This window comes from Neofelis nebulosa, chromosome 17 (assembly GCF_028018385.1).
Source record: "Neofelis nebulosa isolate mNeoNeb1 chromosome 17, mNeoNeb1.pri, whole genome shotgun sequence".
NCBI lineage: Eukaryota > Metazoa > Chordata > Mammalia > Carnivora > Felidae > Neofelis > Neofelis nebulosa.
In genome coordinates this window covers 13,387,491-13,414,544 of record NC_080798.1, presented here as the reverse complement: position 1 = coordinate 13,414,544, position 27,054 = coordinate 13,387,491, and the positions used below count along the sequence as shown (strand labels likewise).

The 27,054-nt window shown below is 58.7% G+C and overlaps 2 protein-coding genes across 12 annotated transcripts in view; one reads left to right on the top strand and one right to left on the bottom strand.

Annotated features, from left to right (window-relative positions):
• Nucleotides 1-1,938: 1,938 nt before the first annotated feature.
• Nucleotides 1,939-12,532, bottom strand: ZNF574 (zinc finger protein 574). Of its 7 annotated transcripts, none has more exons than XM_058706994.1 (2): nt 12,274-12,532; nt 1,939-4,916 (listed from the first exon to the last, which is right to left on the bottom strand). In XM_058706994.1, exons 1-2 carry the CDS (start codon nt 12,413-12,415, stop codon nt 2,206-2,208), a joined length of 2,853 nt encoding a protein of 950 aa, XP_058562977.1. In that variant the 5' UTR covers nt 12,416-12,532; the 3' UTR covers nt 1,939-2,205. The 7 variants fall into 7 exon arrangements, with proteins under 7 accessions (XP_058562977.1, XP_058562983.1, XP_058562980.1 ...); XM_058707000.1 differs by lacking the exon at nt 12,274-12,532 and adding an exon at nt 7,484-7,502; XM_058706997.1 differs by lacking the exon at nt 12,274-12,532 and adding an exon at nt 7,324-7,466.
• The window catches only part of GRIK5 (glutamate ionotropic receptor kainate type subunit 5), a 58,090-nt gene continuing 39,245 nt past the window's right edge, over nt 8,210-27,054 (top strand). Inside the window, exons 1-11 of one of the 5 annotated variants that reach the window (XM_058706985.1) lie at nt 8,210-8,311; nt 15,505-15,633; nt 15,938-16,102; nt 18,372-18,469; nt 18,566-18,731; nt 20,707-20,885; nt 22,358-22,411; nt 22,513-22,674; nt 24,266-24,418; nt 24,809-24,913; nt 24,997-25,104. In XM_058706985.1, the coding sequence (XP_058562968.1) occupies nt 15,555-15,633; nt 15,938-16,102; nt 18,372-18,469; nt 18,566-18,731; nt 20,707-20,885; nt 22,358-22,411; nt 22,513-22,674; nt 24,266-24,418; nt 24,809-24,913; nt 24,997-25,104 (1,269 nt within the window). In that variant the 5' untranslated portion in view covers nt 8,210-8,311; nt 15,505-15,554. Of the gene's footprint in view, nt 8,312-8,998; nt 9,087-11,072; nt 12,034-15,504; nt 15,634-15,937; nt 16,103-18,371; nt 18,470-18,565; nt 18,732-20,706; nt 20,886-22,357; nt 22,412-22,512; nt 22,675-24,265; nt 24,419-24,808; nt 24,914-24,996; nt 25,105-27,054 lie in introns of those variants that run through there. The other 4 variants (XM_058706981.1, XM_058706982.1, XM_058706984.1 and 1 more) reach the window with 4 other exon arrangements.

Genomic DNA, 27,054 nt, shown 5'->3' with positions numbered 1-27,054 from the left:
CATCAAGTTTCAGCAGAGTGACGGTGAACAATGAGTCTTGTTTTCATTAGAAGCTCTGAAAAAGAACCACAATTGAGGAAGGGTGATCATCCCACAGTCACACAGCCATTCTTCTCTGCTGAATCTTGGAGTCAACCAGCACTCTCAGGGTCTGCCCCACCCCACCCCCTTCCTGTCCCTTTTGATTTAACCTTATCTTTATCTGGTTTGGCAAGAATAATCCTCCAATTGTTCTAAGCACTTATTCGATATGACTTTCAGGATGCTGCAGCTCTTCTTGAGGAGGCAGTTTGAGAATGAACCTTTACATGGGGATTAAAGGGGATCTAGCATGCTGGGCTAAGATGGCTTGAGTCCTTTCTGCAGGGTATGAGGTCACTCAGAGATGGTGCCCACGAGCAACACGCTCTGAAACAACTACTTAACACGTAATTGCTCTCATTAGGAGCTGTCCGGTTGTCAAACAGGTTGAACTTTTATGTATTTTTCCTTTTTAGTGTTTATTTTTGAGAGAGACAGAGGGTGAGCAGAGGAGGAAAAGAGAGAAAGGGAGACACAGAATCCGAAGCAGGCTGCAGGCTCTGAGCTGTCAGCACACAGCCTGACGTGGGGCTCGAACCCAGGAGCCACGAGATCATGACCTGAGCCGAAGCCGGACGCTCAACTGACTGAGCCACCCAGGGGTCCCTGAACTTTTTTCAATAAAATGAGGCTTATGTAGTAAAATCTCTATTACTGGTTAGGAGATTTGGTTTCTAGCTCTGGTCTACCACCTATGTGGTCTTGATAAGTCTTCCCTCTCTCAATCCCTCATTTTCACCTGAACATAAGGCAAAACCAGTGTAGGTCTCTGAGCCCAGTGCCCAGAGGCAACGGGGCTGTTGAGGGGGTGTTCACAGTAACAGGGTCTGAGTGGACAGCTCTCAGGCCTCCCTCTTCCTGGTTTCCATACAAACGGTCTCCCTTCACCTCTCATTTATTAGGGTCCCAAATAAGAATTTTCTCCAACACAAAGACTGGAATGACTTTGGCGGGGCTTATTTTTCTTGGGCTGCGGCTCAGGCAAAGCAACTGGACATTCCCACCAGTCACCATCATCCTTCTCGACCGCCCTCTCCCAAGTAAAAGGCATTAGACTGTGGAGAAAAGCAGAAGGGTGATAAAACCAGATGAAACTAGGCTTAAATTCAAGCTCTATCCTATGTGGGTTGGATGACCTTGGGCAAATCACCTCACTGCTTCTGACTTCAGACTCCTTCCCTGCAAAATGTTCTCCTCACAAGAGGAGTAGAATTATGATAAACATGTAAGTACTGGAAGCAAACTAGACGTTCAAATACCAGCCAGTCACTCCAACCACCCCTCTCCCCACGTCTACTAGCTAAGACAGAATCCCATTCTAGGCAGGTGTCAAGGCAGCTCCCCTTATGAGGCTGTCCACCCCCAGAATCGGAGTTCTCCAACTCCACAGCTGGGTCTGGTCCCAGGAGCCACCTTCTTCTGCCCTGGAGATCATACCTTTCGGACCTGCGTTTGCCCTCAGGGATCCAGTGAGACAACCAGATGGCTTTGAGGGAGATGGCTCACATCAGGCCAAGAACGGGGGTGCAGAAGGGGCAAAAAGAAATCTGAAGACCTTTCCCAATGTTCCTGCCACCAACTGAAACAGCTTCAGGCTTTTCTATGGGGCTGTGGGGACCTCTAGTGGCAAGACAGCTACGCTTCTTCCCCTGGAGCACCAGGGTGATATCCCCGCTCCCTGAGCCACACCCTTGGACTCCACGTCCTCTTTCCACTCAGCAAATGTCCACTGAGCTCCTACCACTTGGCAGGCCCTGTTCCAGGTGCTGAGAACATAGCCATAAAAGCTCAGACCCAAGAACCTGGGCTCATGGCTCCCAAATCCCACCCCACACAGCTGGGCCAGACAGAAACACATAAACGTCCAACTCAGTCTTTATTGACTGTTCCATCTTGGGACCACCAGTGCTAAAAGGTGGAAGGTGGGGGGGGGGGGGCACCTTTACGCACATCAAGGACCCCAGAGCAACCCCCTCACAAGAGAGAATAAATCCAGTTACAGAAGTTACACGGCAGTTGGGAGAGATGGAGAGAGGGGCACGGTATCTACGGATTTGAGGGGATGCTGGAGGAGGTTCTTCAGCAACGGGACATGGCGGTGCTGAAGGGGGAGAAGGGACGGGGTCAGCCGCTGATCTGGACCCCCTCGGCCTCAGCCAGAGGGTAGATCTCGATGGCCTCCACCAGGGGCAGCGCCTCTGCCGCAGTCTCCATGACGGCCAGCCCCACGGCGGCCTCCGCCTCTGCCAGCTGCTGGCGCACGGCGGCCTGATGCTGCTGCTGGTGGGTCTTGCGGTGTTTCCACAGGTTGGAGAAGGAGCGGTAGCTCTTGCCACAGTCTGGGCACGAGTAGGGCCGCTCACCCGTGTGAATGCGGCGATGCTCCGCCAAGCGCATGGAGATGGCGAAGGCCTTGCCACACACCTCGCAGGCAAAGGGCCGCTCGCCTGTGTGCAGGCGCCGGTGGTCCTTCAGGTGGGTGCTCTGGCGGAAGGCCTTGCCGCAGTCCGGACACGGGTACGGCCGCTCGCCCGTGTGGATGCGCCGGTGTACCTGCAACGACGTCTCTGTACTGAACAGCTTCTTACACTCGCTACACTCCAGGCCCCGGCGTCGGGCCGGGGCCGCGGGGGCCGCGGGGGCCGCACCCCCCAAGGCGGTCGGGGCGGCCACAGGCGTGCGAGCAGCCCGAGGGGCCCGAGGGGCAGGGGGCTCCTTAGCCAGGACCTCTCCGGGCCCGGCAGCCGCGTGCGCCGCCTCGTGCGCCTGCAACCGGGCAGCCGAGCCCACTTTCTTGCCGCAGGTGCCGCACTCGAAGCGCCGCGGGGCCTGTGCGGCAGCAGCCGCGCAGCGGTGCTCACGGAGCCGCAGCGAGGAGGGGAAGGCGGCCCCGCAGGACGGGCAGCGGTGGGGCTGGCGCCCAGCATGGGCCACGAGCTGGTGCACCTCCAGCAGCCGGCGCAGCAAGAAGGAGCGGGGGCACTCGCGACACTTGTAGGGGTACTCGCCCGTGTGGTGGTAGCGGTGCATGAGCAGGCGGTAGGGGCGGTGGAAACGCACCCCGCACTCCTGGCAGCGGTAGGGGAAGTGCTGGGCATGCACCAGGCGATGCTGCCTCAGGGTGGAGCTCTGCGTGAAAGCCTTGCCACAGTCCCCGCATCGGTAGGGCCGCTCCCCCGTGTGCGTGAGCCGGTGGCGTGCCAGGTTGGCGGGCGAGTTGAAGGGCTTGGAGCAGTCCGGGCAGGGGAAGGGCCGCTCGCCCGTGTGCGTGCGCAGGTGGTTCCGCACGTGAGACTTCTTCTTGAACATCTTGCCGCAGATGCCACACTTGTGTCGCCGCTCCAGCCGGTGCACGAAACGCTGGTGCCGGGTCAGCTGCAACGCCTTGCCAAATTCGCGGCTGCACAGGAGGCAGCGGTAGGTGCCTGGGGCGGCGGGCCCTCCCGGGCTCTCTTCGGTCACAGGGGGCTCCGGGGCGTCTGCGTCTCCAGTCTCTGCTGCGGCTGGCTCAGGGAAACCAATGACAGGCTCCTCTGGCGGGACTGGTGTTGTGGGCAGAGGGACACCCCCCGCCCCGTGCGTACGCCGATGATACAGGAACTTGGTGAGGTTGACAAACGTCTTTCCACACGGACACGAATGCAGAGGATTCGGGGTGTGGGCTCGCCGGTGGGCCAGGAGGAGGGCCTCGGTGCCAAAGGCCAGGCCGCAGTCCACGCACAGGAAGTGAGACTCGCTGCTGTGGTCTCCAAGGTGCTGGTCCAGACTGGAAGGGCTGGGGAACACACGACTGCACAGAGGGCACTTAAAGACGCCCTCCCGGTGACTCCGCAGGTGCTGCTGTAGTTGGTGAGGGGAGAGAAAGAGCTGGTCACAGGCGGAGCAAAAGAGCTCCTGGGCGGCCGTCCCGCCCGGCTCTCCGCTGTTGTTCCTGCGGGCCTTGCGCCCCCGGCGATCGCGCCCAACGGCTTCACCGTTGCGCAGCTCGTAACTGTGGTCAGAGGACGGCAGGGGATCAGGCTGAGACGCGGGCACCTCTGCAGGGGACGGAGTCAGGGTGTCCTGCTGCAAGGCAGGCTCCTCGGCCTCCGGGGCAGGAGCAGGGAAGTGGGTGGCCTGGTGTTCCAGGAAGTCGGCCGGAAGCTGGAAGAGCTGGGAGCACTCGGAGCATTTGTAGAGGAGCAGCTCCACCTCAGTCACCACCTCAGCGGTGGTGGCAGCAGCAGAAGGGACAGCGGCCCCCTCCCCACCCTCTTCTGCCTTGCGGTATGAGTGCTCCACAGCCACGCGGGCCTGGCCCACAGGGGGCCCCAGGACAACCGGGGACCCCAGGACAACCGGGGCCGGAGGCTTGGGGGGAGTGCCCCGGAGGTGCGTCTGCCGGTGGTTCAGCCAGAGCTCCTGGCTGGCGAAGAGAGCCTTGCAATCCACACACTCGTAGTGGATGGTACTAGAGCTCAGGGCAGGTGCCTTGGGTGGTGGCTCGGCTGGCACTGCCTCCTGGGGGGCCATCATCTTCAGGTGCAGCTCCTGGTGCTCCAGGAGCTGGCTGGGCGACATCAGCAGCTGCCCGCACTCTAGGCACTGGTACTGGCTCTCCTGCACCAGGGTCTGATAGAGGCCCGTGCCGGAAGCTGCCTCGGCGGCTACAGTGACTCCAGGGTCAGCCACGCCCACCAGCTCAAAGTGCTGCTGAGGCACATGGGAGTTCTGGTGCATGAGCACCTCCTCCAGGGATCCATACAGCTGGTTGCACTCAGAGCAGACATAGCGGTGCTCAATGTACAGGACCGTCTCCTCCGACTCCTCAGTCATGGTGGCAGTGAGGCCCTGGGCTGTGAAAAGAGGGAGGTGGAGACAAAGCACAGCTAAACTAGAGTTTCTTCAGTCCTTCCCAGGGACGATTCCTTCCCTTCATCACCCACCGAAACCTTAGATGTACTTTACCCTCGGACTTGTTTCCGTTTTCCACTCCCACCCCCCACCTAACAATCCTTCCTCTCCTGCACACACAAGACCGAGCGCAACACCTCCCAGCGGTCCCTTCCCAGAATCTACCCTTCTCACCTCTGAACCAACACGCATCAAACTCCACCCACCAGATCCTTATAACCTGTCCAACCCCTCACCTCCCGTGCCTCACAGCTGGCCCACAGCCACGCACATCACACAGGAGCCTGTGTCTTCTCCACTCAAACCTCCTTCCACTGACTTCTTCTTACCAACTCGCTACCCCATTCCCGCTCCCAGGTGTCCGGGAGCGTCCTCACAGGCCCTGACCGCTGTCACTTCTCCCAGCCTCACTCCCCCTTTGTTCCCTCCCCCAGGTTCCTGACTTCTATTTACACCCAGAGGACTGCCACAGGGGCCCACCACTTTCAGAGCCTTCACAGGGTACAGTCCCTCTCCTTTACCCCCAACCTCTAGTATACACGGTCTCTCCCTCTGGTGCCCAGACTCCTCAAACTCTCCCTTCCCTCAATCAACTTGTCTCATGTTGGCCTAACCCATTGCATTTTACACTTTTCCCCCCTTCACCACTCCCCATGATACCCAGATCCCCGACTTCAAATTTCTCTCTATATACCAAAGCCCCCTCCTACAACCCAACCCCCTATCCAGATTACCCAGCCCCATTTCAAAAACACCTAACCCTTTCTTCACACCTGGATTCTACTCACCACCCTAATTCAAGACACTCTTCACCGCAATTACCTCTTCTTTACGCTGAGACCTCACCTACAATCCTTATGTCCTCTCCGGTACCCAGATCCCCTCTTCACATTGACTTAAATGCCTCATCTTCATACACAACCACCCCAACCACTATGGGGATACCCACACCCCTCTTCATGTCAACTTCAGCTCCTCTTCTTTACAAAATGACCCACCCTAACCCATCTCAGAGATGCCCAGATACCACCTTCACATCAACTTAAACCCTTCCTTACAAACCCATGCCAGGGACACCCAGACCCCCTTTCGCATTATTAACCTAGTATTTTCTTATTTGCAAAAAAGACCCCACCCTCCCTCCCTAACCCATCTAGGGACGCCCAGATCCCCTCTTCGTATCAACCTAAGCCCCTCTTCTTTGCAAAAAGGCCAAACCCCACCCTAACCCACTCCAGCGATAATCAGACCCCCTCTTCATTAACAACTTAGTTTCTCTGCTTTGCAGAAAGATCCCAGCACGTACTCTAACCCAATCCAGGAATATCCAGACTACCCCTCACAAAGTCTTAAAACTTTCACACATACTTTTCCTACTACCCCAAACGCCTTTAGAAATACTCAGACCCTATCTTACTATTATGACGAATCCCTCCAGCCCCCAACCCAGAGGATGGCCAAACCCCTCTTCCTTACACCCAGAACCCTCTCACCAGCTTATTACCCTGGGGATACCCAGACCCCCAACTTCTTGTCAACCTAACATCTCATTCTCATTCCAGAGATACCAAGACCCTCCCCCATTCAGCACACCCATACCCAATTCCTACTCTTCATCTGACCGAATTCCCTACTTTTCAAAACATCACCTCTACCCAACCTATCCTGGGGACACCCACCCTTTTTACATAACATAACCCTATGCACAGACACTCCTCTCAGCCCATTCCAGTGGTATCCACCCCCCTTTGGTTTAACTCCTTTTCACGTTAACGTAACCCCATTCTCCACACTCGGACCTCGCCCTCAACTCTAAATCTCCCCTCCAAGGATACCCATTTTCACACCAAATCCCTGTCTTGTAATCCCTTGTAAGGTCTGATTCCTTACAAGCATAACTAGGTTTTCTCTTTATGATAACTTCATTACCTCTTTCCTCACGCCCTACCCCCCTCCCCGGACACCCAGGCCGCCTCTAACCTTCCACCCCACCCCCCTCCGGTCCTAGACGGCCCACGGCCAGACCGTGGCCCCGTTGAGCCTCGGAGCCTCTCCTAGAGGCAGCCCAAACGCCTCCCTTCCCACCCAGGCCCCTCCCAGCCCCTCGCCCGAGCCTCGCCCCTCCTCACTGGGACCGTCACACGACTCTAGCCCCCTTCGCTACCCCCGCCCCCGGCCCGGCCCCCGCCCCGCCGCCCGCGCGCCCGGCCGGCCGTTGGTACCGCTCCGCCCTCCCCGCCCGGCGCGCGTCCCCTCCGGCCCTCAGTGCGCAGGCGGGGTGGCACGGGGAGGCCAGGAGGGGGGGGAGGGGGAGCCAGGCCGGCTTTCCGCGCGCCCGCCCGCACTCACCCGCCTCCGCCGTCTCGCACGCCCCGGGCCCAGGCCCGGGCCGCAGCTCCCCTCGCGCGGCCACCCTAGCGCTGCGCCCTCTCTAGCTCCCGCCGTAGCCTCTCGTCTGCTCCGCAGCCTCGCTCTCGCCCCCAATCGCCCTCAGCAACGCCCCGCCTACCTTCCTTCTCGGCTGCTCCGCGAACGGCCGAACGCGCCCAATCAGCGCCTGACTGGCTCCTGCCGTTCGACCAATCGACGCTCACGTCTCTGAGCCTTGGGCCAATAGTATGGATCGTCGGGATCCTTCGCAGTGCCCAACCAATCCTCTAGCGATGTTCCCTCACCGGCCAGCCCCGGGGTTGATAGTGTCCGCCCCCTTAAGCCCCCTGGAGGATGCGCCTCCTCCAGCTCCTCGTCGACTCCGCCTGACGCCTGAAGAAGGGAGGGCCGCGCGGTGACGTCAGGCGGCGGAGCGAGACTGCGGGCGCCATCTTGGGGGCGCCGGGCTGGAGTCGGGTCGGGGTCGAGTAGGGAAGTCGGAAAAATTGAGGCACACGACACCCAGAGGGTGGGGGCGGGGGAGCTGTGGCACTGGAACCGCGGCGGAGCGAACGGAGAAAGTGAAGCATCATCAGTCAGCGCGAAATGGGGAGGGGAAACTGCAGCAGCGAGCACATGGAGGGAGTAAAAAGGGAAACTGAGGCTCCAGACTCGCTTCATTAAAAAGAGGAACGGAAGCAACAAGAAGGAAGGGGAGAGAAGCCGGCGGACTCTTGAGGAAGGGGGGAAGGGAAATGTCAAAGGAGAAGCGAGGAGCGAGGGAATCTGAGGGAACAAGGAAAACCTGAAGGGGAGGGGAGGAAATGGGGAAAAGCGAAAAGCAAAGACAGTTTCATTTAAGAAACGGGGAGTGTGGGCGGGGTGGGGGGAGAAAACCTGAAGGACAACTAGGATGAAAACCTGCAGAAAGTGACCCTGTAGGAGACGGACTCTGCTTCCTTCCAAGGTGCCTTCCTTCTGCGTTGACCCAGGGCTTCTGGCCATCACTACTCTCCCCCTTTGGCCCTCAGGGCGTTGGCCTCGCACTGTTACGTTCCAGAGCTACCCTCTGAACCAACCCAAGGACAGGAGCTTCAAGAGATTCCTGTACTAACTGCTTCCCCCCCACACCCCATTTCTCAGAGGAGTAAACTAAGTCTGGAGGAGTTGGTCATTACCTTCCTGAAGCTAAAAGCTACTGAGGGACTCCCAAGCACTGAGTAGGACCGAGGTGTGACTTCTCAGTCATCACCTGTGTGGTGTCCTTCAGTTGATTTCTAACTGGCTGTCCTAACTTTCCACTAAATTGAAATCCCTAACACCAAGCCAATATAATTATACCAAGTTGTCTGGATTGAAATCCTGACCCTGCCACTTCCAGCTGTTGTCTTGGACAAGCTAAATCCCCTGTGCCTCTGTTTCCTCATCTGTGAAATGAAGACCCTAACCCCTGCTTCATGGTTGTGGGGCACAGAGTAAAAGCTTTGTGGAAATTGTTTTTATTAGGACCTCAAGAAGCCCAGAAAAGTTAAGTAGCTTGCCTGTCCTTTGGAGGAGACAGAGCTAGGGTTCCAACCCAGGAGTTGACTCTGAGGTCTATGCTCTTGGTCGTCCCCCCCCCGCCCCCCGCCCCAGGCTCTACTGCCTGGCAGGTGGATGTCCTGTCCTGAGGGGCATGTTGAATGGATGAATGCAAGAAGCAGAAGAAAGAAGTTGGTGGGAATGTGTGAGCTCCAAAGCTGGTAATCTGCGTTTGCCATCAGGGTGAAATCCCCTGGGGTGGGAGCCAGAGAACCTGGAAGTTAGACTCAGGCTTTGATGGGCTCCGTGCACCTGGGCAGGTTCTCACTTCCTGCCAAAGCCCCCTTATCTGCCTGAAAATGCAAGGGTCCAGCTTGGCGTGTCAGGCCCCTTTCTGCTCAGACCTTCTGCTTGGACTTTCCAGTTTATCTGGGTTGACTAGGATCTTTCTCTTCTGATGATACAAGAGTAGGCTGAGCCCTGGGTCAGTCTTTGTGCAGGTGGTGGCATGGGACTAGATTTCTGGGGTAGGTTTATTTTACAGAGGATAGGCATTCTTTTTTGGGGGGCCCCTGCATAAACAAAGGCCTATAGGCTGGCATGAGTCTGGGCTTTCAGGCTTAGCTGGAGCTGAGGGTGGGTGTTGGGGGACCATGGGTGTTGTCCACGTAGGGTGAGGAAGTGTATGCAAAGTTGGTGGTCCTTCAGGATGCCGTATATATGTCAGACGTATGTCAGGGATGCTCCATATGGGATGAGGGTTTCCTATGCTCAGCTGGTGTAAGGGTTGCCATGTGCTCTGTGTGTGTGTGTGTGTGTGTGTGTGTGTGTGTGTGTGTGTGAGAAAGGCATATGGTCACGTGTGCTGGGGGGCTGCACGTGAGTGTGTCAGTGTCTCCTCCCCATCACGAGCATTGGGGGTGGTGGTGAGTCACGGGCTCAGCCTTCAGCGCCAACTGTCATGTTCCTTCCCCCCAAATTTCACCCCCCCACCCAGCCGTGCACCACCCACCCCCACTCCGAGATCTGTGTCACTGCTTCTGTCTTCCATCCCCCTGTCCTGCTCAGCTCCCTCTGAGATGCTGCAGTGGGCTCCCTGGAAGGGAGTCTACCACTTCTGGCTCTGCCCTCCAGTTCCTTGCCCTTTCCCACTGCCTCTCTGCTCAAGTGGTAGCTAGAGAAGGAAGGCCTCTTCGCCCCACCCGCTCATGTCTTGGGTGCATCACGTCTCTATGCATTATAGAGAATTCCCATACTTGCCGCCCCATCCCTTCTCCTCCATGGGGCTATTTCTACTTCTGGGGGCTTCTCCCTTGTCTCCAGGAGTTGGCTGCTCCCGCCTTAGGGGACCTCTTGTGTCCACACGTCCTTGTGTTTACGGGTTCCTGGTATCTGTGCCCACCCATCCCCATTTCTGTGACCTTCTCCCACTTTGCTTGGCCCGTCTCCCTGTCTCTATGATATGCATTCTTGTTTCCATTTCTGTGGGCCTCTCCTCCTGTCCGTGGCCTTCTCCTGTCCCCGTGGACCACTCCCTATGTCCAGGGAGTGCTTTCTGTTCTCATGGGCCTCTGTCCATCTTCCTGGGGGACTCTCTCTCTGTCCACCAGCTGCCCTCATCTCTGAGGTCCGTCGCTGTCTCTGGTCTGCTCCCATGCCTCCATAGGCTTTTCTCTTTTTTATCTGGGCTTTTCCCCTGTTCTTGCCCTTGTGGGGTTTGTGGACCTTGGCCCACCTCTGTGAGTTTTGATGGCTGTCTTGCTTTTCCTCTGCATTTTTCTTCATCTCTGTAGCCCTCTCCCCCCAGCTCCATGGCCTTTTCCTCAGGTCTCCCTGTCTCTCATCTCCGTGGGCTCCTGGGCAGGGCGGTGGCATGGTGGTGGAGGGGGTGGCCCAGGGGTGGGCCCTCCATCCAATGCAGCGCCTTCCCCTCATCAGCATTCTCCTCGCAGGCCCCCCAGCCCCGACCAATACGATCTCCCCCTCCCCCCCCACTCCCTTCCCTCCTCTTTCTCCGCCTGCTGCCCTCCCTTCCTCCTGCCCGCCCTCCTCCCTGCCTCCCTCCCTCCCTCCCTCATCTCTCTCCCCCCCGCCCCGCGCTCCAGGACCCAGCGCGGGCGGCGGGCGGGCGGGCGGGCAGGCAGGCAGGCAGGCGGCGGCCTCGGAGGGGAGAAGGAGAGGTGGCGGCGGCGGCGGCGGCGGAGGTGGTGGTGGTGGTGGTAGTGTTGGCGGCAGTGGCGGTGGCAGCAGTGGCGGTGGCGGCGGTGGCCGGCAGCAGGGAGGCAGGCCCAGCTGGGGACCCAGAGCCGGCGGCTGCGCCTCGCAGGGGACCAGGAGTCCGTGGCCAGGCCCTCCCACGGAGGCCCTGCACCGGGCGCCCCCGGGACACCCCACCCTCCTCTGCCTTCCTCTTCCACCTGCTCCTCTCCATCCTCCCCTCCCTCCTCCTCTCCCTCCTCCCCATCTCTCCACCTCGCCGCCTGCCCCCTTCTCGGCTCTCCGGGTCTCCCAACACCCCGTCCTCCCCAGCCCCTCCACCCCTCGGCTTCTCTCCGCCCCTAGCATGCTTTTCCCGTGGGGGCTGAGGGCTTGAGGACTCCAGGCCCTTGCCTCATCCAGGGCAGGGCCAAGGCTCCAGGGGGGAGGGGGGAAGGGGTGGCCCCCTCCCCCCAATCAAGCCCTCCCCTCCCCCACTCCTCCTGATGGCCGGCTTCCTTGTCTCCAGCCAGTCCTCGCCCCCCGTGGCCCCCCCAGGCCGGCCCGGCTAGGGGAGGGGGCGGGGGCCCTTTCCTGGGCCGGCTTCCCCCTCCCCCGGCTTTGCCTGTGCCCCCCTCCCTTCCGTTTTCACCTTCCTCTCCTCCTTTCCTCCCTCCTTCCCCTCCATTTGCTCCTTCTCCCTCTCCTCTCTCCCCTTCTCTCCTCCATTTTCTCCTTTCCCCTTCCTCCCTTCCCTGGCCCGCCCTCTCCTCTTCCACCTGTCCTTCCTCCCTGCTCCGGGGAGCCCCTGTTTTGGATTAGTTGGGGGCCACTGCCGGAGGCGGGGGAGGGGGCCCCGTGGACTGCCCTCTCCCCCCCGCCCCCGGCCACACCACCACCCAGCGCCAGAGCATCTCCCCGTTGTCTTTCTCGGGCCTCGAGGGAGCCCAGCCCTCCGTCCCACCAGGATCCGTGAGTGTCTGCAGGGCGGGGGTTGGGCTTGGGCCAGCCTGGGTCCTGGAAGGCTGGGCTCACCACCGTCTGGTGGGGCCCCCGCCTCCCCCTGCCCCCCTCCACGAGCAGGGGCCTGCCCTGTGCCTCCCCCGTCTCCCAACCTCTGTTCACCTCAGCCTCTCTTCACCTTTCTTCTGGGTGCAACAGCTCAGCCTTGTCCCCAGCCCCTGGGGTCCTGAGGGGCTGCCTGGCTCTTACTTGCGGGCTCACTCCTTCTCTGGGACTCCTGGCCAGTCTCCGCCCCTGCTTTCTCCAGCCGTGGTCCCACGGCGACCGGTGACCGGCTCTGTTCTCCCTCTGTTTCCGCCTCTCTTCTTTCCTCATCCTTTCTGCCTGCCATCCCTGTCCCATCCGCTGTCCGTCTCCTGGAAATGTCTTTCCTTTTTTTTCAATCTCCATTTCGTGTGTCTCTCAGGCCTCTGTCTGACTCTGTCCAACTTCTCTCTCCTTTGCTGTTAGCCTAACTCTTTCTTGTTGTGTCTCTGTTGATTCTCTCTCTCTCTCTCTCTCTCTCTCTCTCCCTTTTTCAAAACTCCCCTGCATCTCGTCTGGCTCTTTTGGAAGCACCCACAGGTTTGGCCCTCTATCCACTTCTCTCCATCCACTCTTTGCTCTGCCTGTGCCCCTGCTCCCCTGTCCTCCTCTGCCCCTGCACTTGGAGCCTGTCTTCCTGTTCACTTTTCTGCTTTCCTCCCCCAGATCCACTCTGGGTCCGGCTCCTTGCTCCTCAGCCGCAGCCACTGCGTGGTCTACTTTATCTTTTCCTTGGTGGTCTCACTCACCCCCCATCCTCTGCTCACTTCTACGTCCTGGCCTGGCCTTTTTGTCCTCATCCCTCCCCATGCCTCGGGGCTTGTGGGCTCAGGGATTGACCACCTCCTCAAGACACCCTGGTGGGTGCATCTCTGTGTGGACTGGCCCCCTTATGTGGGCACTCACCCTGTCCCTGCCTGTGCCCCTCGCTCTTCCTCCCTGCCTCCATTTCCCTCCCTGGCCCTCACTGCCCCTTCTAGTGTGTGTCTGCCCCACTCGCCCCTCCCTCTTCTCTAGATCTGCTGTGTGGCTCCTGCATACATTTTCTCCGGCTCTCTTTCCAACTAGCTCTCTTCCTTTGCAGAGTTTTGCAGATTTTTCCCCTTCCTGCAGTCTTTGCACCTGTTGTGTTCTTGTGTTTTTGCCCTCTCCCTCACCCCACTTGTCTCACCGATTTGGCTTCTCACCTTGGTGATGTCTTGCCTTCCTGTCTGTCTGCCTCTCCTGGCAGGGCCCCTCACTCAGCTCCTTCTGCCTGGTTGGCTGCTATGCTTCCACCTTTATTTGGCTTTGCCTAAGTGTCTGGGCCTCTGGGGCTCAGGCCTGCCTGATTCCCTGCCTCTGCTACCTCGCGCTCTCTGTCTTGTCTCCGTTTCCTTTGGTGTCTCACTTCTAGGCGACCTGTGTGGGTCCTTCTCTCTCATTTAGCCCCAGGGACCTCTTTTTGGTCCGTCTGTCTTTCTGTCTGGGCCTTCCTGTATGTCTTTGTCCATGTGCTGTCCCAGACCCTGGCCCTGCACTCTGTGTTTCTGCTCCCACCCATGTCTGCCACCTGTGGAACCCTGCCCTCTGGTCCCTGTCTCTCCCTCCGTCTTCCCTGTCCTCTAGTCTCTGTTCCCTGGTTTGTCCCCAGAAGCCCCTGATGTCTCGGGATGACCCCCCTTCAACTCTTGCCTCTCTCCAAGCCCCGCCCTCCACAATCCTCCCCCTGAGAGTTCTTCCTGGTCCCCCAACTTCCCTTGCTCCTCCACCCTTGAAGTCTTCACTGTAGATCCGGATTACCATCTGCAGCCCCCAGCCTGTCCATGATGCCCTCCCACCCCTCAGCCTGCCTTTCCCAGAGGCCCTGGGAGAGGGAGCTGCTCAAGGTCATGTGGGAGTCAGGGGCAGAGCAGAGACTGTTGGGTCTCCTGCTGCCATGGCCTAGGTTTTCCTGGCCACAAGGATGGTCCAAAATCTTGCACTGTGCCTCTACCCTCCCCTGGCAGGTTTCATTCTGCTGTCTCACTACCTTAAGCCCTCCATCCATGGGGATCAGGTGGGGTGCAACGAGACCCCTAGGCTCACCTCACAGCACTCTGGGCCTCACAGTAATGCTCTCTCCTGGAAGCCCAACGCCCCTTCTCTTGGGGCACGGCTCTCGGCCAGGAGAAGCCGTGCATCCAGCCAAACTCATCCCTGCCTGGGGGTTGCCCCATAGAAGGCTGGGGTACCTGGAGAACTCTAACTCACTGGGGTTGGAGCCATTCTGGGAAGCAAAGATGCATTGTCTCCCCCTAATCCTCAGCTCCCCTGAGCAGGGTGGGGGGCTGTAGTCTGGCACCTGCTTTGGCAGACAGCAGACTCCCTGCCTTACTCTTCCCTTCCAGCTCTCTCTGGTGGCATCTCAAGTGGGCTTGTGTCCTCTCTCCATTCTCTGTATTTCCTGTTCTATTCTGTGTCTCTCTTATGCCTTGATTTCCCTCTCTGCTGCCTGCCCTATGCTCCTCTCCGCATCCTGACCTTCCTCCGTCTCCATGGCTCCCTGCCTTCCTGCCTCATCCTTCCTCCTTGCTCCTAGTCCTGTCCTTCCCTACCCCGAAACTCCTTTGTCCTCTTCATCTCTGTCCCCCCTGTCTTCTTATCTTCTTGTTCCCTTGTATTTTTGTCTGTTTTTTCTCTTTCTCCTTTCCTGGGTGTCTTTGTATTTTCTTTCTCTAAGCCTCTCTTCCTGTTTCTGTCTTCTCTTTCTTTACTTTTTTTCTTTTCTTTTCTTTTTTTTTTTTTAGCTCCTTAGCTGCCTCGGGTCCATCCATCTGTCTCCATCTGTGTGTCTCCACGTGTGTCTCTGTCTCTCTCCATCATTCCCTCTCTCCTCAAGTTTCCTTAACTCCCGGATACTCTCCCCTCCAGACCCCGGATGTCCAGGCCACTCTCCCCACGGGATTGTGGGAACCAGGGACGTCAGGAAAGTGGCAAGTGAGGCCTGGGATGGGGTTGCCTAGCAACCACCGCATCCTCTCCAGCCAGTTTCTGTTGCCTAGTAACCGCTGCCTGCCCAGAGACAGGGGCGGGACTGGGTGGGGGGGTGGCACTTCCTGGTTTCCTACTGGGGTGGGGACGGTCCCTGGAATTTGCTCTTACTTGAGATCCCTCCCGTTTTGGTAGCTGTGAATGTCCTCTAGCCATGCCTGTCCCACTCAGTGCCGTGAGCTCCTCCCCGGTAGTGCTCCTCAGAGCCTGAGCCTCCTTCATATCAATGCCTTTGGTGTTGTCAGCTTCTGACAAGGGCAGGGCCTTTCAGCGCTCGCTCACAATGTCCCAGGGTCTCCGGTCACCACCCCATCTAGCAGTCCTCCAAAGGGCTCTGAGGCCCCCACCTCAGCAATCTCCCCATGGGTGGGGGGCTCCCTGCAGGTGGCGAGTGGGGGCCGCGGCAGCTGCGTCCCCATGAGGAGGGGAGGAAGATGCCGGCTGAGCTGCTGCTGCTGCTGATTGTTGCCTTCGCCAGCCCCAGCTGCCAGGTGCTCTCATCACTGCGCATGGGTGAGGCCCTACAGCCCCTGCCCCGCCTCTGCAGAGACCCTCCCAAGCCTGCCCATCCCTCAGGACCCGGGAATCTGGGCTTCAGGTCTCAGCTTTCCTCAGCAACAGGGAACAGCAGCCCCCAGCACCTTCTCCCCCGACCCGAACCCAGCAGTCCAGACCTCCAGCTGTTCCAACCTTAGATTCAGGAGTCTAGACCCATATCAGCATCCCCACCCCTACCTTAGAGCCCAGGAGTCCGGGACCCCAGCCTCTCCTTTCTCAGGACCCAGGAGTCTGGTCCCCAACCCCCATGTCCCCTCAGCTGCAATCCTGGACGACCAGACAGTGTGTGGCCGCGGCGAACGTCTGGCCCTGGCTCTGGCCCGGGAGCAGATCAACGGGATCATCGAAGTCCCAGCCAAGGCCCGGGTGGAAGTAGACATCTTTGAGCTTCAGCGGGACAGCCAGTACGAGACCACGGACACCAGTGAGCAGGGCCACAGGGGGCGTGGGGTGAGGCAGGGCAGGCTGGTAGCCCTCAGTCTGTCCCTCAGCTCCTGGCCTCCTCAGCTCGCTTGCTTTGTCTCTCTCCAGCTCCACCTGCCCCTTCCTTCACGTCTGCTCTGCTTTTTCCTTTCCAGAGATGGTGCCGCCAAGCATGGGGAGGTAGGGAGGGTGCCAGCCCCGGTCCTGCCTTGTAAGAGCTGAGAGCCTCGTTTGAAAGATAAACTCACGGCTGGCTGGGGACACAGTGCCCAGAGCTGAGTAATGAGGGGCCTGGACAGTGAGGCCAGGGGGCCTCAGGGGCAGGAACAGGGAAGGCGTTCTGGAGAAGGCTAAACCAAGGTTCTGAGGTCTGAAAGGCAAGCAGGATATAGAAAAAGTGGCATTGCTCAAAGTATGCCCTGAGGAACAGCAGCCACATAGCAGGGGTGCATAAGTATTTGTTGGATACTGACAGACCGAGCAAATGTTAATGGGGATCTCTTGAACAAATGTGTTGGGGTCGTATACCTCAGGGGATGCTGCCTTCAATGTGTTTTAGATTGGTTTTCGTTCTTACAGGCCTTGTCAGAGCGTTTGTTATATTCACGTGTGTTTCATATTAGCGAGAGGGAGAATGGGGTACGGTGTTTCTTGTACTTTCCTGACTGGCGCAGCACAGAACACAAACTGGGAGAAGCTGGGATGGAAGGTGAGGAGGTAAATGGGGTTCCAGGCATATGCTAGAGTCTGGAGCTGGAGCAGAGGAGGGGGATATATGGAGCCAAAGAACAGGGTGTGGGGTTGAACCTGTCCTGGCTACCTGGACTCAGGACATGCTTGGTGAGATCATGAGAGACTTTGGGGCTGAAGTGTGACAGCAGTGGGAGGTGAGGCTGGGCAGAATGGCGGGCCAGTTCAAAGAGGCGACAGTGGCAGGCTAAAAGATGTCACCTTCACCTGTAGGCAGAAGGGAGCCACCAATGGGTTTAGGTCAGGGAGCGGGCTTCTGGAAGGTGAATCTGGAGGCTAGATTTGGGTGATCATGCCTGAGTTGGCATGCCTGAGTTGAGAGCCCTAAAAAGTAGGGCAGGGGAGAGAAGGGGAAAGATATGAGAAAATTTGAGGACAAAAGAGACAGGACTTGGTGACTAATTTGCCTACTGAGAGAAGAATTAAAGGCAAGGATTGTTTCTAGATATTTGGTCTGCACAAACGGGGCCTTCAGCAATGTGGAAGGCACAGAAGAATCAAGTTTAGAGGAAGGTAAGGCATTTAGTTAGGATGCTTTTAGTTGGATGTGGCAGAAACCCACTCAGTCTGCCTTAAGGGAAAAAGAGAATTTATCAGCTTATAATACGAAAAGGCCCAAGGACTAATTTCAGGCATGGCTAAATCCAGGTACTCAAATGATGTCCCGGGACTGTTTCAGGCATGGTTAGATCCAGGCACTCATATCCTGTCCCAGGAAGCTCTCTGTCTTCATCCGTGGGTCCTGTTTTCCTCTAAGTTGGGTTCATTTTCAGGAATACCCTCCCTAACTGGTGGCAAGATGGCCCCAGTAGCTCAAAGCTTACATCTTACCTGTTTAGCAAACCACGTAATAATTGTAGCAGAAACCTGGGGAAGGCTCTTGATGGCCTGCTTTGAGCCCGTCCCCATCTCTGAACCAATCACTGTGGCCAGGACAGTGTGGTTCTGTGATCCTGGCTTGGGTGCCAGCCAGTCCTGGGAAACACATGGTTCCCTGAGGAGAAGTTAGGGTTTCGCCATGAGAATGGGCACCGGGCAGGCAGAAAAAACAGCTTCTGCCTCTCAGTCTTTGAGACGTGCGCAAGTTCAAGGGGAAAAAAGAAAAAAAAAAAAAACAACACAGAAGAAAGAGGAGCAAACGAAAGCCACAGGAGAGCGGTGTTTGGGATGTGGGGTGGAGAGGGGCCCTCGCTGTGGTTGTGGGGTGGAGGGGCTGTGAGGCGTTGTTGGAAAGGAGGAGTGAGACAGAGGCTGAGGAGCCGGGCGTTAGCTTTGCAGCCAGGAGGTCCCTGGTTTTTCCTCTTTGTTCTTTTGTTTCTCTCATGGTCTAACCCATCCCTCTTGCCATTTCTCCCCATTTGTCTCTGTCTTGTCCACTGCTGCGGGTGGGACCGGGGATTGGGCCTCTGGGTCCGGGGCGGCCAAGGGGGATCGGCAGCTCCAAGGATCGGATGTGCTCCCGGGCCAGGTGGGGGCAGAGAGGAAGGTCCCTGACTGCGGTCTCTTCCCACCCCTCGCAGTGTGTCAGATCCTGCCCAAGGGGGTCGTGTCTGTCCTGGGGCCCTCGTCCAGCCCTGCGTCTGCCTCCACCGTGAGCCATATCTGTGGAGAGAAGGAGGTGAGCAGAGTGTGGGACAGGGCAGGGGTGGGTCCCTGGGAGGCGAGGCTGGGGAGGAGGCCGCAGGATAGAAGCAAAGCCTCCTTCTTTGTCCAGATCCCCCACATCAAGGTGGGTCCCGAGGAGACACCCCGCCTGCAGTACCTGCGCTTCGCGTCCGTCAGCCTGTACCCCAGTAACGAGGACGTCAGCCTGGCCGTCTCCCGAATCCTCAAGTCCTTCAACTACCCCTCGGCCAGCCTCATCTGCGCCAAGGCCGAGTGTGAGGGAGAACTGGGTGTTTTGTTTTTATTCCCCCAAACTCCCCTGCCCGAGAGATCTGGTCTCCCGCACGGCACAGGCTCCCCTGGTCCCCACCATCCTTCCCCGTCAGGAACCCAGACCCCCCCACCTCCCCCGAGAGACCATTTAGTCAGCAGATAGTAACTAGCACCTATGTGCCAGGCCCCTGCGAGGCCCTGGCGGTTCCGCACTAGGTGTGGTCCCGGATTGGACTCCAGGGTCCGTGGGGGATGCTGTCGCCGAGCGGCTGTGACGCAGAGTGATCCATACTCTGTCAGCGGGCAGGCGGGGTGCCGTCGGAGCACGTAGAAGGGAATCCTACCCGGGTCTGAAAGTTCAGATCCCGTGTCCCCGAGAAAGGGGCCTCTAAGCTGGACCTAAAGGTTGGGGAGGAGTTGGGGTCAGGAAGAGGGGAGGGTGTGGCAGGGCAGGGGCCGAGGGCCCAGGGAACGTGGCCGCTTTGAGAGGCTCAAGGATGCTTCCAGGGAGCCCGGTGCCCAGTGTGGGAACAGGGGAGCAACGCGTGCAGGAAGCATGACCACGCAGGGCCCTGCACCTCTGCCCGAAGATGATGGCGGTGGTGCAAGGTTCCCACGCAGGGCGGGGCAGGGGACAGGCCGGGTGTGTGTCGCAGGAAGAGCGCTGGCTGCAGCAGAGAGAACTGACTGGAGAATGCCACGAGCTATGGCCGGGAGGCCAGAGACGGGCAGGGAGAAGGGGACTGATTAGGTCTCTGGTGGTGGTGGCAGGCCGGAGAGGCCAGGATGGGTTTGAGGAGCCACGAGGGAAGGGAGAGGGCGCCGTCGCTGTGGTGACTGGGTTCCGCCTGAGGAGGAGGAGGAGGAGGACGGAACGGTCAGGTGGAGGTGCAGTTGGGGTCGAGGCGTCTCGGAGACCATCCAGTGGGGATGTCCGGAAGGCCGGTGGGTTTGTGGGTGGGGTGCACAGCTGGAAAAAGAGAGAGGGCCGTGCTCAGTAACTTCCAGGAGAAACTCGTCTTTCAAAAGGTATTTACTGAACACCTGCCACGGCCCAGACCTTGTTCTGGGTCCTGGGGCTAGAGCGGTGCCTGTGCGAGCCAGGCCAGAACCCCTGTCCTTGCCAGGCCTGCTGTCTCGTGGGAGAAGCTAGGAAGTAGTAAGTCCTCCCATTCGAGATGGGATGCTGATCACCTCCTCGAGGAGGTGATGTTTGGGTAAGAGATCTGAAGGTGGAGAGGGAGGGAGCCGCATGGGGGTCCAGGGAGAGAAGGGAACAGCTAGTGTAAAGGCCACAGAGCAGGAGCGTGGCCGTGGCGTGTGCGAGACAGGTCAAGGGGACGGCGAGGGGTGGGTGGGTGGAGTGGGGCCCGGGGGCTGTGAGGATGCGGGCCTCCACTCTCAATGGGCCAGAGCTGTTAGAGGGTTTGGGGCAGAGGAGGCACACATCTGCTCTACGCGCTTGTGGCTGCTGTGACGGGGACGGACGTGGGGGCAAGTGCGGCTGTCATAACAGGTGAGGGAAGGCAGTGGCTTAGGCCAGGGTGGTGGCGGTGGTGCGGCACGTGGGGTCTGCTGCACTCTGCAGATAGAGCCTGGGTGGGTTGGGCGCAGCTGGGAGAGAGAAAGAGAGGGAGAGGAGGAGAGAGGGAGAGGGAGGGAGGAGGCCGGGGTGCTGTCCGGGTTTGGGCCTGAGTGGCTGGCAGGCAGGTGGTGGCTTGGGTGAGAGGAGTGGAAATGTGGCTTGCGTGAGTGAAGTTTGAGATCCCCGTCACAGGTCCCAGCGGCGGAAAGGTGGCAGGGGACAGGTGTGTGGAGGTCGAGCACAGGGTCCACGGGCCCAGTATCCCAAGAGAGCCGACCACGCTCTGGGCAGTACAGCCCTCGTCCCCTCCTGGGCTCCCCTACACTGGAGGAGGAGGAAGTCACTCTGGGACACTTACAGGGACCCTAACCCGGGCCCTCCTGCTCCCCCAGGCCTCTTGCGGTTGGAGGAGCTAGTGCGTGGCTTCCTCATCTCCAAGGAGACGCTGTCGGTGAGGATGCTGGATGACAGCCGGGACCCCACGCCGCTGCTCAAGGAGATCCGCGATGACAAGGTGTCCACCATCATCATTGATGCCAACGCGTCCATCTCCCACCTCATCCTCCGTAAAGTGAGTCCCCCAGTCTCTGTCTCTTTGCAGGGTTGGGGCAGAAGCATTGGGTGACAGAGCAAGTCACACAATGCCCACGGGCCTCAGGGGTCACACGGTAGAGACCCGCTTCCTATGAGCGGATGATAATCGTGAGGTTTGTCTCAGCTTGGCCACCTCGCGGTCGCACCGGTGGTCGGGCCTTGGACAGTCGCCTCCCCTCTCTGTGCTCAGTTGCTGCCTCGGTGGGTTGCCGTGAGGGGTTAGTGAGTGAATGGTGGGGAAGCACTTGGGACAGACAGGTCCTGGCCCAGAGTAGATGCTGGTGCGGGGAGCTCCCTGTCGTCTGCACTGAGTGCCCGTCCTGCCGCGTGGAGGCACTTTGCACGGACTCTTTAATTTGGCTCCCACCCAGGCTGCGGGGCAGGCGTGATGACCATTTTGTGGATTAAGAAGCTGGAGTTAAACAGGCTGGCTCAAGGGCGCCCGGGAGGGGGTAGCACCGGGGCCTGCCACACACCCTCCAGCAGTGACCCACATTCATTAATCATTCATTGCTTCCCTCCTCTTAATTCGTCCTCGTAATCTAATCTGTATTATTTATTTTTCTCCAGTTTTCTTTTTTCTTTTTTTTTAAATTAAAACCATATGTCACTACTGATTGTAGTGTACAGGAAGAAGCGTGGACAGAATCCATAGGGCCCTTGAGGCAAGAAGTTTTAGAGAAAATGTTTCGTGTTTGGAAGGCAGGCAGGCCTGGGCTGGGGTCCCGCGAGCCGAGCCGAGGGACCCGTGGTCACTCTCCTCTCGTGGAATGGGCTGTGAGCCTCACGATAACAGCTCCTGCCACTCGGCCGATGCTGGCTGGTGCCATGTAATGTTCTAATGACCGTAGCGGAGACAGGCTCGGACACCGTGGCAGGAGAGGCCTTCTAGTTTTCTTTGCCTCAAGGACTGTGAAGAAAGGGGCTCCAAACAGGCATTTTGAGATTCCAGTCAGTTGCCTTTCGCTGCGAAGTGCTTGTAAAGATTGCAGGGGGGGTTTTATCTGGCCTGTGACCAGGCTGGGCCCCACACAGTAGCAGCCCCAACTTGGCTCTGGGGCAGCGCGGGGAGAAGCTTAAAGTTGAGGTTACCCTCCCGGCCTGTCCTGTTTCTAAGGCGTCCCTTTGCCTGTCTGTCTCCAGAAGGCAGTCTTGTAAGTGCCCTCCAGGGGGATGCAGGCATCTGGGGGTGCCGTTCTCTCCTCCAATAAGGCCTTCCTTCCACCCAGGTCGCCTGTCCACTGGTGCAGCATCAGGGAGCAGGGTCTCCCTCTGCCCCCGCGCGGCTCCTTCTCCCTGTCTCCGTCTCTGGGTGTCTGTTACTGTGTTTCCCATGGGTGTCTTCACTAGGCCTGTCTCTAAATCTCTCTTCCTCTCTTGGCGTCTCCTCGCTTCTGCCTGTGGGCCTCCGCCCCTCCTGTCGCCTCTGTGCCGCCCCATGTCCTCCAGGCTTCAGAGCTGGGAATGACCTCAGCGTTTTACAAATACATCCTCACCACCATGGTGCGTACCCCACGCGGCCCCTCCGGCCCCCGCCCCCCTCCCAGGGTGTCTGCCCCATGTGGGGCCTGGCCCCTGGCCTCACCCCTTCTTCTTGGCCCCAGGACTTCCCCATCCTGCACCTGGACGGGATCGTGGAGGACACCTCCAACATCCTGGGCTTCTCCATGTTTAACACCTCACATCCCTTCTACCCCGAGTTTGTGCGCAGCCTCAACATGTCCTGGAGGGAGAACTGTGAAGCCAGCACCTATCCAGGTCCTGCGGTGAGCACTTCTTCTGTACTTTGGTGAGATGGTGCCAGAACCCTCCAGCGCCCCCACTCACTTTCCAAGTACATACTGTGAGGCCTCACATTGTGGCCCCAAAATATGTCTGATCTGTTTCCTCCTCTGTACCTCCCAGGCTGCCCCAGCCACACTGGCCTCCTCCAGGTGCCTTTATGGCCCTAGCACATGCCCACCCCAGGGCCTTTGCACTTGCTCCTCCCACTGCTTCATATGTGCTTCCCCAGAGAACTAGCAACTCACTCCCTCATTGCCAAGTCATTGCTCAAACATTCCCTCAGTTATAAGACCTTCCTTGGTCCCCACCATAAAAACGACAAACTCCCTACTAATCAGCTCCCTTCCATACTGTATTTTTGTGCACAGTACCTGTCCTTGCATATCTAATGCTCTATGTTTTGCTTAGGTACAGGTACGGATATCTAGACCGTAAGTTCCATGAGTGTAGGGTTTTCTTTCTGTTTTCTTCACCTTTGTATCACCAGCACCTAAATCAGCCTAGCCCAGGGTAGGTGTCCAATACTATATGTTGAATAAACACAAACATACAGAAGGTACACACTTAGGTGTATTTGTTCACAGACATTTAGTCCTGTGCCAAGATACCAAGGCACTCCTACCGCATAGAAACGCACATGGACCCTGAGCCATGCAGTCAGGCGGTGCAGACATAACGTGGGTAGAGGTACATTTGTGTGTGCCCCTGCAGCTGTCTACACAACACAGATATTCAGACCTTCACACCAACCCAGCAAAGACACTCCCGCAAACACACACACACACACACACACACACACACACACACACACACAGAGATGCCCCATGTCCTCAGTCACAGCTCGGTGCCCAATTTGTATCAAGCGTTCACTGTGTGCCGGGCAGTTTTGAACTCTGACATGTATTACCTTCTTTGGTGCCCACATTAGCCTGTGGAGGCAGAGATGACAATCATCCCCATCTTATAGGGGAGGACACTGAGGTTCCGAGCAGGGTGGGGACTTGGGCCTCCCGTAGGAAATAGGAGAGCCAGGTCTCCAGCTCAGAGCCGCCTGCTTCCCAGGCGCAGGCTCACAGCCCTTATGCTCGCCTGCCTCCTAGATGCCACGCCCACCCTGGCACCTCGCGTGTAGACAAACAGGCACTTTCGTCTCCAGCCCCCACACACGTGCGCCCAGCCATAATCAGGCTGTGGCCCTCTTCCCACACCCTGCGTCCTACATCAGCCACGCTGATGCGGATTCCCGGGCACACCCTGAGGCCCACCAGCATCCCCCTGTGGAGGTGACTCGGCTGGCCATCCAGCCCGTCCCCAAACAGACGCGGGGCTGCATGATTCAGGAGGAGCTATTCCCACAAAGCTACGGGCAGCATGCACGTTTTTTCCGCTGCCACCTGACTCCCTGAGAAAGACACTCAGAGACCGGTCCTCCCTGCCGACCTGCACCGTTTCATGCTCCTGGAGAGACGGGAGTTGTGTGAGGGCTTGTGGGTAGCACCACGGGGGCGTTGGGGCCCCCCTGCCTGAGCGGCCCCTTCCTCATCCTCGCTCTACCTCTGCCCCCCACCCCAGCTGTCGGCGGCCCTGATGTTCGACGCCGTGCACGTGGTGGTGAGTGCCGTCCGGGAGCTGAACCGCAGCCAAGAGATCGGTGTGAAGCCGCTGGCCTGTACGTCGGCCAACATTTGGCCCCATGGGACCAGCCTCATGAACTACCTGCGCATGGTGAGCGGGGAGCGGGGAGGGCCGAGGGGGCAGGGCCGTCGTTCTCAGGCTGGGACACTAACTGTGTCCACCCTGTGGCCCCTCTGCCCTCTCCCCCGCTACCAACCCCACCCACCTCCTGCTGTCTCTGGGCCTCTTCCTCCTCCTCTCCTCCATCTCTCCCCTCTGGACCTCCCTCTCCCTGTCTGCACTGCCCTCCCCCTGTATCTGTGTCCCATCTCCTTTCTTTTGCTGGCGTGTTGTCTTTCTCGTTTCACCGCGGTCCTTCCTGGTCCCTCTCCCTCTCTTCTTCTCTGTCTCCTTCTTCTCTGTCTCCACCTCTCTGGGCTTCTCCCGCCCTATGTCTGGGCCCCTGCCACCCCTCCCTCTGCCCGCCTCCCGCCCTGCTAGGTAGAGTATGACGGGCTGACCGGGCGGGTCGAGTTCAACAGCAAAGGGCAGAGGACCAACTACACCCTGCGCATCCTGGAGAAGTCCCGGCAAGGCCACCGCGAGGTGAGCAGACCCGGGAACGCTCCAGAGTCCTGATGGGGTGGGGGCAGGGCCGGCGTGTGCTGATGGTACCTTCTCTGCCCCAGATCGGGGTATGGTACTCTAACCGGACCCTGGCCATGAACGCCACCACCCTGGACATCAACCTGTCGCAGACACTGGCCAACAAGACACTGGTGGTCACGACCATTCTGGTGAGTGGCCCTGGGGGGGGGCAGTAGGTGGAGGGGCCTTTCCTGGGCGGTGCCCCCGCCCAGTCCTAGTGAAAGAGGAGGATCCCTTGGCTCACACCGCACACAGACCAGCAGGGAATGTGACCCATGCACCCAGCAATCCTGATTGTGGCCAGGGTGTCACCGGCTTAATCGCTGCTGAAACACGGGAGGGCCCAGGCTCCTCCAGCTGGCTGTCGCACGGCAGAGATAGGAATGACTGCGGTCGTGGGGATTCCACGAGGCTGCACAGGTAGGGCGCCTCACACAGCGTCTGGCCCCCAGGAGTCACGGTCACTAGAGTGGTCATTTTACCACACTTGCCAACTGAGTGTGTTGACACGTGACAACTTAATATCCATCTTGAAGATGTGGAAACCAGGGCTCTGAGTGGTGAGGCACCTTGCCCCGGGTCCCGTAGCAGGTACGTGGCAGAGCCAGGGCGGAAGTCACGTCCCTGAGGCTCCAGAGCGTGATCCGTAGCCGCCGGGCTCTGCGTCTCCAGTCCTTTCGTACTTGAGCACCGGCCAAGGACGTGGTCCTGTAGCCCCCGTGGGTGCTGCTTCTGTGCTTAGCAGATCAGAGACCGGGGCGGGGGGTGGGGGGGGGGGGGCCTTTGTGCGTCAGCGACAATTTACAGAGCACCCTGTTCTGCACCAGCCGCTGTGCTGGGCCCTGTCCAGGCACTGCTCTGTAAACCTCTCGGCCGCTCCATGAGGTTTGTCTTATTTTCCTCATTTTGAAGGTAAGGAAACAGGTCACAGGACAAATCCCGCCTGGAGCCGAGCGACCTGCTCGGAGCCCGTGCCCTCTCTCCCGCACCCTGCCACCTGCCACCTCCCGCTGGGCACAGTGGGCCACCAGGGGGTCCGGCAGAGGGTGAGGCACAGGACCTGGTGAGCTGGAGGCGGCCCAGAGCAGCTGGGCCTGGAGGCTGGTGTGCCAGGCAGCCGTGCCCTTCAGAGCAGCCAAGTCCCTGGCCTGCTGGCACGTGCCATCTATGAGAGCCCCTCAGTAAGCCCGTGAGCTGGGCCAGCTCCTAGCCGTGGACGCGGAGGCTGAGAGGATTACCACAGGTTCCGCAGGACATTAGAGGCCCCCTCGAGCAGCGCGGCGCAGAGCTGTTCTCTCTGCCGCTAGGGGACTCCTGATCTAATGGGGACCTCGTGTCCCCCTGGAGAAGGGCCAGTGAGCCTGCTGGGGAGGGACAGATGGCCCGCAGACGGGAAACCAGACACTTTGTAACAGCCTCACTGAGGGGCCCTGAGGGCCAGGCTGGGCTGGCTGGGAGAAGTCACACCTCCCTGCGTGGGGGAGTGTGGTCAGATCCAGAGGCTTCCTGGGGCCAGAAGAGACAGGGTCCTAGGTGGGAAGCAGGGACAGAGGTCAGGGAGGGGATGTCAGGAGAGCTGAGCCATGACCCTGGAGGCCTCATCTCTTTCTCATACTTGTCTCCCCTTTTGTCCAAGAGCCAGTGTTGTTTTCTTGCTGACACTTAGGCTTCTCTTGATGGATTCATTCATTCATTCACCATTCATTCATTCTACAAATAGTTACTGAAGTTACTGTGCACCAGACCTTACACAAATGCTGGAAGCACATGAATAGTCACAGATGGTCTTGTGGTTTCCTTACTGTTGGGTGGCACTGGGGGAGGGGATCCCAGTCTGATGGAGGAGATAGACCTGGACATAATAATTCCAACACAGAATAATGAGGGGACCCCCCCCCCCGAAGAAAGAAGGAACTGATTCAGCTTCAGAAGGTTTGAGGAAAACGTCACAAAAGAGGTGGCGTTAGACAGGGCTTCAGAAGCTGTGAAGGGGGTGCACCTGGGTGGTTCAGCTGGTTAAGCATGCGACTTTGTCTCAGGTTATGATCTCACGGTTTGTGGGTTCGAGCCCCGAGCTGGGCTCTGTATTGACAGCGCGG